The following is a 9,144-nucleotide window of genomic DNA, read 5'->3' as shown; positions in this document are numbered from 1 at the left end:
AGATCAGCCATCCCTGTTTGCAGCAGAGACGTGGAATCTTTAATGCAGCTCTTTCCTGTGCTCTTCTTTAATTTGCAGCTCCCCCACTCCACTCCATACTTGTGGTATATCGTCTGCCCTCCACAGTGCCTGTTTTTTGCTTCTATATGAAAAGCTCTTTGTAAAGGTGACTAGCTCCAAGCATAAAACAACAGCTCTTTAGCTATATAGGTATTTTCATATGTTTTATATATTTAGTGCAGTCCAAGAGGCAGTAATACCGATATTTTAGTTTTATACATATAGATTGATCCACAAATTTCTGTATACACATAAAGTGACCCAGCAGGAGGTACTCTGCTCCGAGTGAGGCACTGATCATAGTACATTCAGCACTGGAGAAAGAGACCTCAAAACTCATCTTAAGTGTGGACCCTGTTTGCACATCTGATAGTGGCAGGGAAATAAAGAAAAGCAGGAATGGATGTGTTTCACAGCACCTCTGTTTGAGCAAGCATCTTTTCCACCTTATCTGTGCAAAGTGTCTCTGATACTAGCCTGGGTGTTTGCGTGCCTTTTCAACTGCGACGAGCAAAGCTCTGGCTGGGCATTGGTGGGAGTCTCCGTGCAAATGGCATCTGTGTTATAAACTGCCACTCAGGAGGTAAATCCAGATTCTTTTCCCCTGTTGAGAAAGTAAATACAGTCCTGGGGGGAGATGCCAGGTTCCAGAAAAACAGGATAAACTTGTCTGTCTTTGTGCAAAGTGAGGATAGCATTGCCAGCAGTCTGCTTTCACCATCCTGCGCTAGTGCTTGGATCTGCACGCTATCCTGGGCCGCATTGTCTCTGAGGATAAGTTGTGGCTCTCCTTGAACCATTCTGAGAAACAACCAAGAGAAACTCTGGAGTTCTCAGCAAAATGTGCCATGGTCATGTCAGCTTATCTCATGCAATCCAATAAACGCCTACCCGGTAATGACCGGCTTTGGCTGCTGCTAACGCAGGCTGTATTCAACCCACTGACTGCAAGACAGAGACCCTTTTACCCTCCCTTCATGACCCCCACCCAGCCCTCTGCCATTTGCTAGCCCAGATCTGTGGCTAAATTGTTCCAAAAGGTCTTGATCCAGATGCAGAGGCTCTATCCTTGTGCAGTGGAGCTTTTTTATTAAAAAATATCCTGGGGATTTTTCATTCTCTGAGTTAGTGGCTTGTGCTAAAAATTCTCTAATGGTGTATTGATCAAATATGTCTGATAGGGCACCTCCTAAGTAAGCGCGAGCTTCGTGTTCAGCTGAACTGGACTGACGCCCTGTTCCCCCATGAGTGCATGCGTGCTCGCACACGCCCACGCCACTGTGCCTGTCTGTATATAGCTCCTCTGCCCGCTGCGGGACGTCAGCACGCTCACCAGGGCAGGCAGGCACGATCAGTGAGGCGAACCCTAGCCACGGGAGCAGGATTGCCAGGCTGGTATGTAACACCCTGTGCAGCCTGCACGGCCTCCTCTTAAAGCGAGCAGTGCCTGGAAGGGAGAAAGGCAGCAGTCTGGCCGGGAAGCCCTGATCCTGCAGCCTGCTGGGCTTTCCTCCTCCTGCTGTGGGTCCCAAGCCCTAGCCTGGGCTGCTGGGGCTGTGGAGGCGTGTGGCCAGGCTGAGGCTGTGCCACCAGCACCGTGGTTCCCTATCCCTGGGGCGCTGCCCGCAGTCGTGGGGCTGTGGAGGAAATCCCCGCAGACAGGAGTGCTTTCCCCTCCTCGCCCCCCACCCTCTCACCAGACTGCTCGCTTCTCTCTTTTTTAACCAGAGGACCCCCTTTAAAGACAGGTTTTTATTCTGTTGCCTGTTTCTCGTGTGAATCCAGCTATTGCTAATCCCAGATTAATAAGTGAGCGCTTCCCGCCAGCTGGTGCAGGGCCCGGTCCTGCCCCTGACCGAGGTACATTTGATCACCATGTGCTGCTGGTGAGGAAACATCCGGGACACCAACGCTTGCCTGCTCGCTGCACCGTGATTCATGGGTGCTAGCAGAGCGTGTAATTAAGCAGGAGCAGAGATGGAGTAGTCTCCTTCCCCCTGCGTTATTGATGGGGCAGAGGAGGGGTTTCTGGGCTCCCCATCCCTCTCTGACAGTTCCCACGCAGTGCACCAGAGTGAGCAGGGGCTGCCTAGCAGTCCCGTGCAGCAAGGCAGCTGCAATGCATTTGTTGGCTTAAAACAATGTTCAATGTCTACCTGTGTATGAAACCAGAAGCACTGCTTGCCTGCAGAAGGAAATCAGGGCACTTTCAAGAGAAGCAGGCTAGAGAGGAGGGGGCCCTGGGGACGACTTCACCTATACCTTCCCTAAACAGCTGCTGGCCCAGAGGACTGGCTATTTGTGACTCTGAATCTATTCCACCCACCTGCACTGGGAGGCGGGGAGGAGGCTTCCCGAAAGGTAACACGTAAAATGAATGAAGTGAAAGAGGCATCTCTCATAGAGCATTTGGGCATCATAACGACATTTGTATTGCTCTGAGGGCAGTCCTATAGCAGTAATGTGCACCAGGCATTGCCTTGCAGGTCACTTGAACACTGCTCCTCTGTTTGCCTTTAAGTCCCATGTCCCCGCCAGTGCTGCAGACAGAGAAGGATGCAACATGAAAGGTGGGTTAATCTAGTCCTGAGGACAGCCTTCATGAACAGCCAATAATTCCTGGGGCCCAGGGTGAAGGCAGGAGTGCGTGTGCATGTGTGTACATTTTGGGGTGTGAATGTGCAAGGGATGATGGATGTAGTGAACAACTCGGGAAGAAGTCAGCACTGGGAGAAAGAAAGAGATCAAGCAGCTCACACAAGTTTCACAGCTATGAGAGAAGTTGCTATAACTCTTCAGTTCACTTTTATTTAAGTTCTGTGATCAGTCTTTTCCATCTGCAAGATCTCTTGTGTCAGTGCCACCAACATATGGAACAGAAATTATGACATTTCACCCCAGTAACAGGAAGAATGGCTCGTGTCTCACACCAGTAAGACACAGAAATAAAACACCAGTTCCTCCCATATACTGCTAGCCCACTGGATGCATGATCACACTCCACCAGGTTCCTGTTCAACTTGTTCAGCAATCTACACCCAACAATGTTGCTGGATGGCTCTGTTCCCAGAGAAGGGATCTTTTAAAATCAATTTGCACCATGGCAGGAGGAGAACACTGCTCATTAGCATTGCTGCAGCAGGATTTCTGTGCCTGCGAGGTCACTGCAGACACGGGTAACCTTATCGTGCAGCAAAGCCAGTGTTAATCCAACGGCAACAGGTGCAGCAAAGTTTGGAAATAGCCATTAGGCGAATGTTGTGCAACTGTATGGAAATGGAGGGAGCAATAAGAGCCCTGAATCAGAACCATTTCTAAATGTAGCTTTGTAAAACTGAAACAATGGACTTGAATCTCACTATCTCTTCCTTCAGGGTTTTCCTTCAGGGGTTCCCCCCTTTTCCTAGGGTACAAAGGAATTCGGTGGTGTGTGGAGACTCTCTTTTGCCATTTTTTTGGGACCAACCCAGTTCTTACAGAGAAGAGAGAATGTTGAGAGGCAAAGAGAACCAAGACATTCCTAAGCTTAAGCTGTGTTGAATGCTCTAAGGCTATGTCTGTATAGCCCCCGATCCTCCAGGAATGAGAGTGCTCCATGCACTAGCACATATGAAAGCTGCTATGCCTGTTAGATGTACTGGCCATTTCAGCTTGGCCAAGAAAGGCATCAGTGGCCTTTCATCCACACCTCACCCAGCCAAGCAGGGCCAGGTCACCTAGCTGATACAACAACCTGTCAATCTAGTGGGAAACCACCTCCCAGCAGGAAACTACCTCCCCACGTTGTGCAGCGATTTCCCACCACAGAGACGAAATCTTGTCCTTGTGACCAGCTACCATGCTGTCTCCACAAAGCACGAAGTGGCAACGTGCACCGGGGAAGAGGGATGGGAAGAGTTGGCTCTCCAAGGATGTGTTGTATGCCATGCAAGGGCCCACGGGGATCCATGCGTGTGGCATCATCCTCACACAGCGCGGACTGTACAAACTGAAGTATAAACTTCTCTCTTATATACAGATCTATTTATTAGCCTGCAGGGGATCCACGAGGTAGTGTGAACACAGATGTGCTTCTCTGTGAAGGAAGAGGGACAAGCAGGGTGAGTCTTGAGGCTACTCTAGGTGACGGGAACACAGAAAGTGCATAGAACAACTATAGCTTTTTAGATTCAGATATAGAAAAATAAAATGGTGTCTCAGTACGTGTGGCATGGCAGGAGCTGGGCTGGTCGCATCCGACACAGTATTCATACCTCCTCTTACAGGGAGGCTTTCATCTTGATGGTAGTTTCACTTCTTATTTGTACAAGTAGCACTGAAACGTCGTTTGGTATCTGGGCAGCAGGATAATGGTGTGGTCCCCATCTCTCCCTCCCACATGACTTTGCTCAAACATCCTCATGGTTTCCAGAGTGATGTTAAGTGTGCAATGTCTGCAGAATGCCAAACACCCAACCCGAGACAAAGGAAAGTAAATGCCCATTCACCAAGAAGGCATATCCCCTTGTTCAGAACTGTCCCAGCCGTCATCTCTTCTATGCCATACCTGGGTGAAACAGATGAAAGTTATCCTTGAAACCAAGCTCTTATACAGGATGTTCATTCCTTTTTCTCCTCTTCCTCTTCTTTGCTTTTATATACATTAAGTGTCTATCTATGTTTATTTTTCCTCTAACACAAGTGAACACAAGCGTGATGTGGAGATAAATTCCCTTCTCTAAAACACTTTGTGGTCACAGGAATGTACACATTTGGATTTACACACCCACACACATTCCAATATCAAAACATTTGTAGTCCCAAAACTAAGATGCTTTTAAAAAAGTTAAAAGGCCAGATTCCTCTGTTGGCTTTTATCCTTCATTAAGAGCAAGAAGATTACCTGAAATCATGATTTATTCTTTATATTCTGCCTGAGTTCATTTTAAAATTCCAATCAACAGATGCAAGGAAGAGAGGGGGAAAAGCTAGTGGGGGGTCATGTTAGGCTTTGAAAAGGAAAATTAGAGAGAATGTTTTCCTTTCTAATTTTTTTTTCCCCTTTGGGTTTCAGGTTATAAGATGGTTATTTAAAGGATGCTTTCTCCAAATGTGTTGGCTTCAGAATATGTCCCCATGCTGTCTGAATTTAAAAGAGTCAATCCAAGAGATCGGGAGTGGGAGCAGGAGGGAAAAAGGACAGAAACAAAGCCCCTAAACCGAGCCCTTTTCTCTGTTCTTGGGTTGGTTTTGAGCATCTTTCATTACAAGCATCTTATTATTTGGTTCAGCAATCTTGGCTGTTTAGCTCTTCACAACAGGGATTTCCTATCCCCACTGCCAAGGGGGAAACAAATTTCTCCAAAAGAGGAAAAAAAACGCTGCAGCCTCAGGTTTGAGCACTGGCTGTGCTGTAAAACTTCACACAAGCTGGAACAAGGGCTGTGAAGAATCCACACCCAGCTACTCTGGTGCAAACCGTGTAGAGATTGACACAAGGGAACCTACGGACTTTTAATCAGGTTGGGCACATCCCATCCAACACAGGGCAGCTGTCACCCACATACACATGCACACACATAGCCAGCTTGATACAGGAGGGCCAGGTTGAGAAAAGGAAGATGCAAGTTCTGAATGAGAGGTGGGCAAAGGCAGAGTGTTCCCTTGAGCATTAGCAAGCCAGGCAGATACTTAACCTAATCATGTCAATTACAATTGCACCAAAATTTAAAAATCAATAAATAAAATAAGCAATGGCAAAGGGGGGGGGGAGATCTAAAAGGCCTTCGTTGTTGAGCGACAGGGTCAGGAGAAGTGAAAAACATTAGCTTCTTCATTTTGCTGTGTTGACACTTTAAACGTACTGTTCCTTAGGACAGATGTAAGGAGCCCGGGAACCGGGAGGTGGGCAGCAGAAGGAGATGTCAGAAGGATGAGGATAAAGGTCTTGAGGGAGATCTGACAAGGGGGTATAGACATGAGGGATCTTCTCCAGATATCGATCTTCATGTGAGTAACAGCGGGTCAGGTAATCACTCGCATTCGATATCTCTGAGTGACACTTTCCAAAGTTCTGTAAGTAGAGACAAAAGTCAATGGGTGAAAACTCTGGGATCATTGGCCACAAAACATAAAACTCTTCAGTTTCTTGCTGAGACACACATGTAACAAGTAGGATGGAAAATTAAATGGTTCTGCTTACTGCTTCAGAAAAATAGAAACCCAGGTGATAAATCCTTACATTTCAAAATTTTTGTCTCACTTCCCGAAATATCCATATTACTGATGAATATGTATAGATCTTGCATGGTTTGCCCCTTGTCTGTAAATGCTCTGCCTCTCTGGATCAAATAAGCAGTCGGCCAAGAAAGGACAGTTTATGTTCAGTCTTCCTGACTCTTCCACACCAGTTTTGAAAAAGCAGTGCTTGTATGCACCATTAATCTAATCCAGGCTCATGATCTTTTATTTAAAGGGCACATGTGTCTGACCAGGGACTTTGGAGGCAAAATAGGTTATTGTGCCTAATGTTTACCTAGTAGATAGGAGTGCACGTGCTAAGCTTTGCCTGCGTGAGCCGTTCCACTGAAAGCTTTGGGGCCAGTTTTGTAAGTCAAATGAACTACAGAGAATATAAAGCACTTGCAAGATCGAGACTGCTTTGTGGTCCCACGATTTTCGCTCTGATGGAGTGTATTCTTATGGACGCTTTGCAAAATCTGATTCTTCCTTTTTAAATGCCAAATGAAATGAAAACCCCTCAGAGTCCAAAGTGCTTTGATTTCTATTGAGATAATTTTGCAGAGGTGTGGCAAGCAATACTGAAGGAACACTGCTTGTTTGAGCGCAAAAGTCGCAGAGACCCTTTTTCTCCCAGAAAGCTCCATGCAAACAGCAGCAACAGGAAGACAGAGACCCCCCTGCTTCTCCTGGTGTGCCTGCGGGGGATGCCCGGGGAAGCTCAGAGGAGGGCAGAGCTTTCCCACAGCCCAGAGATCTGGCTCCCCAGAGGGTGGCAGCAGACGGGAAGGATTCCTCCCTGCTCACAGACCCTTTCCTCCGGTTTGAAGCCCTGCAAGGTGACCCAAGCAGGAGGGACATCTAGCGAGGACAGTGCTTTTGGTCTTTAAATGGGCTCTCACCAAGGGCTAATCTCTTCTCGAAGAGAGAGCAAATGCACTGGCCATCACCTTTTATGCTTGTGGTTTGAACTGGGGCTGGCTGAAGCAAGTAACTTGCCCTTGAGTCCTTCCTTGTTCTCTTTCAAAGTACCAGAAACAGTCGGTTCAGTAGAAAGGACAAGGATTTGACCCTCGGGAGAAAACGCCTGAAGGAACAGCACAATCTACTCTGCTCATCTGCTGCTGGTTCCTGGATAAATATTTCACCAGAATGCTTAAAAAAATCATATAGAAAACAAAGTGTCGACAATAATTTATTGATGGTTCAGACTGCTAGAAGAGGCAACAAGCAAGTTGGAGGGCTGCACAGTCTTAAGGCAATTTCAGGAACAGCCTTGCTAAGAGCAATGAAGGCCACTAGAGGATGGGAAGTTTGTCTGAGCACCAGAGAAAACAGGAACAATGCTAAGGTTCATGTGATTTTCATTTCCCTTTCCTTGGCAAAAGTGTATACCCCACCACTTAAGCTTTTAAAAGTCAGTGAGCTTGACCGGGTCAGATAGCAAAGAATAATAGGTTTTAAGCCCCTTCTATTTAGAATTGCTGTGCTGGTATCTGAAATTTGGGTGGGCCATTCCTACAGCTACCTCATGAGGTTTTTGTCCACTTCTGACTTTTAATTGCAAAATGAAAAGGTGGAGAAGTGCTGTGCAGCATTATAGCTGTTTAACGGGAGGAACCCAAGCCAGGGGATGTGAGGAAGCTTCACTAACTCTACCTTACCCCCTACAATCTCTTCCTAGCTGCTTTAGGCAGCCCTGACTTACACCTCTCACATTCCCAGGTGGGAGCTATATGTACACAGAAAGTTTCGGCCCCTACAGAATTTAAGGCTCAGATTTACACTGTACCACACACAGCCCTGTGGCTGGAAAACTGGGCAGGCTATGGCAACATATACTTCAAGCCTGGAGACAGTTATCTTCATACAAATTCTGTAGTATAAACAGGGATCCATACAATAAGGGAAGCAGGGAACAAAGAACAGCTGATTGCTATTCTTCTGGTTGCACCAGCTGATAAAAAGGGATAAAGAAGGGCTAACAGCTAGGGAGAGCATTCGCCAGCACAGAATGTGCAAAGGTTCTCTCCCTGTATAAGCTGCTCTCAAGAAATCTCAAACACAACAGAACGCCTTTCCATACCTGCAAGGGGGGAAAAAACCTATTAGCCATGCTCTCCTCCTGTTTTATAGAGCTAAGTCATTAACTGATAGCTAAACTTTCTGGTTAAAGCTAACCTGAAAGAGAAGTTGTCTCAATGATTGAAATTTAGTAAGACATAGCAGGCAAGAGGGTCTCTTAGCAAGGCTAGCAATCTGTTATCAATTAAATGGGAGGGTAGGTTTATATGCTTTTTGAGCATGCAACAGAAAAGCACAGGACTTCATACTAATATGTGCTGTCAAAAGGTCTAATAGGAAAGAGATTACCAGTTAACATAAGTAGACATCTTGTGTAAATTGAGTTGGTTGTTAGCATCTAACACTGAAAGAAGCAGATGGGGTCATAAGATACTATTTTATGAGCTGCTTATTGACAATATACTGGGTCAGCAAAGCCTATTTCTTTCTGTTTATCTATCAGTTAATATGGGCATGAAACAAGCATCCATGAAGTAAGGTTAGAGAAAATAAGTGCAATTTTGTCAGCACTTCTATTTGGCCAAATAAGTATGAACAAGCTCCTCTTTTCTTTCTGGCCAGTGTTTTGTGCTCACTCTTCACAGGTGGGAGTGGGGCCAAAGCAGGGCAGCTGGAGAATGCCAGCATCGGGCTCAAAGGAAGAGACTTCCCTGTCTCCTTTCACCTCTCTTCAGCATGTGAAGCCAGGAGTTGCATTGCTCCGGCTTTGTTCCCGGATCTCATTTCTAAGTAGCGAAAGGGAAGAGAACAAAATCAGCCTGATGTTTTTTAACATATTTA

At 46.3% G+C, this 9,144-nt stretch overlaps 1 protein-coding gene across 3 annotated transcripts in view; it reads right to left on the bottom strand.

The window, feature by feature from the left end:
- Positions 1-3,034: 3,034 nt before the first annotated feature.
- NECTIN1 (nectin cell adhesion molecule 1) overlaps positions 3,035-9,144 on the bottom strand; it is a 106,332-nt gene continuing 100,222 nt past the window's right edge. For 2 of the 3 annotated variants that reach the window (XM_087763442.1, XM_087763443.1), the window contains one exon: positions 4,478-6,112. In XM_087763442.1, coding sequence (XP_087619568.1) covers positions 5,894-6,112 — 219 coding nt within the window. In that variant the 3' untranslated portion in view covers positions 4,478-5,893. Of the gene's footprint in view, positions 6,113-9,144 lie in introns of all 3 variants that reach the window. The other variant, XM_087763441.1, reaches the window with a different exon arrangement.

The sequence above is a fragment of the Nipponia nippon genome, unplaced genomic scaffold (genome assembly GCF_047370975.1).
Source record: "Nipponia nippon isolate SJK-2023a ecotype South Korea unplaced genomic scaffold, ASM4737097v1 scaffold_28, whole genome shotgun sequence".
NCBI classification, from domain to species: domain Eukaryota; kingdom Metazoa; phylum Chordata; class Aves; order Pelecaniformes; family Threskiornithidae; genus Nipponia; species Nipponia nippon.
This window is presented reverse-complemented; position numbering and strand designations above follow the sequence as displayed.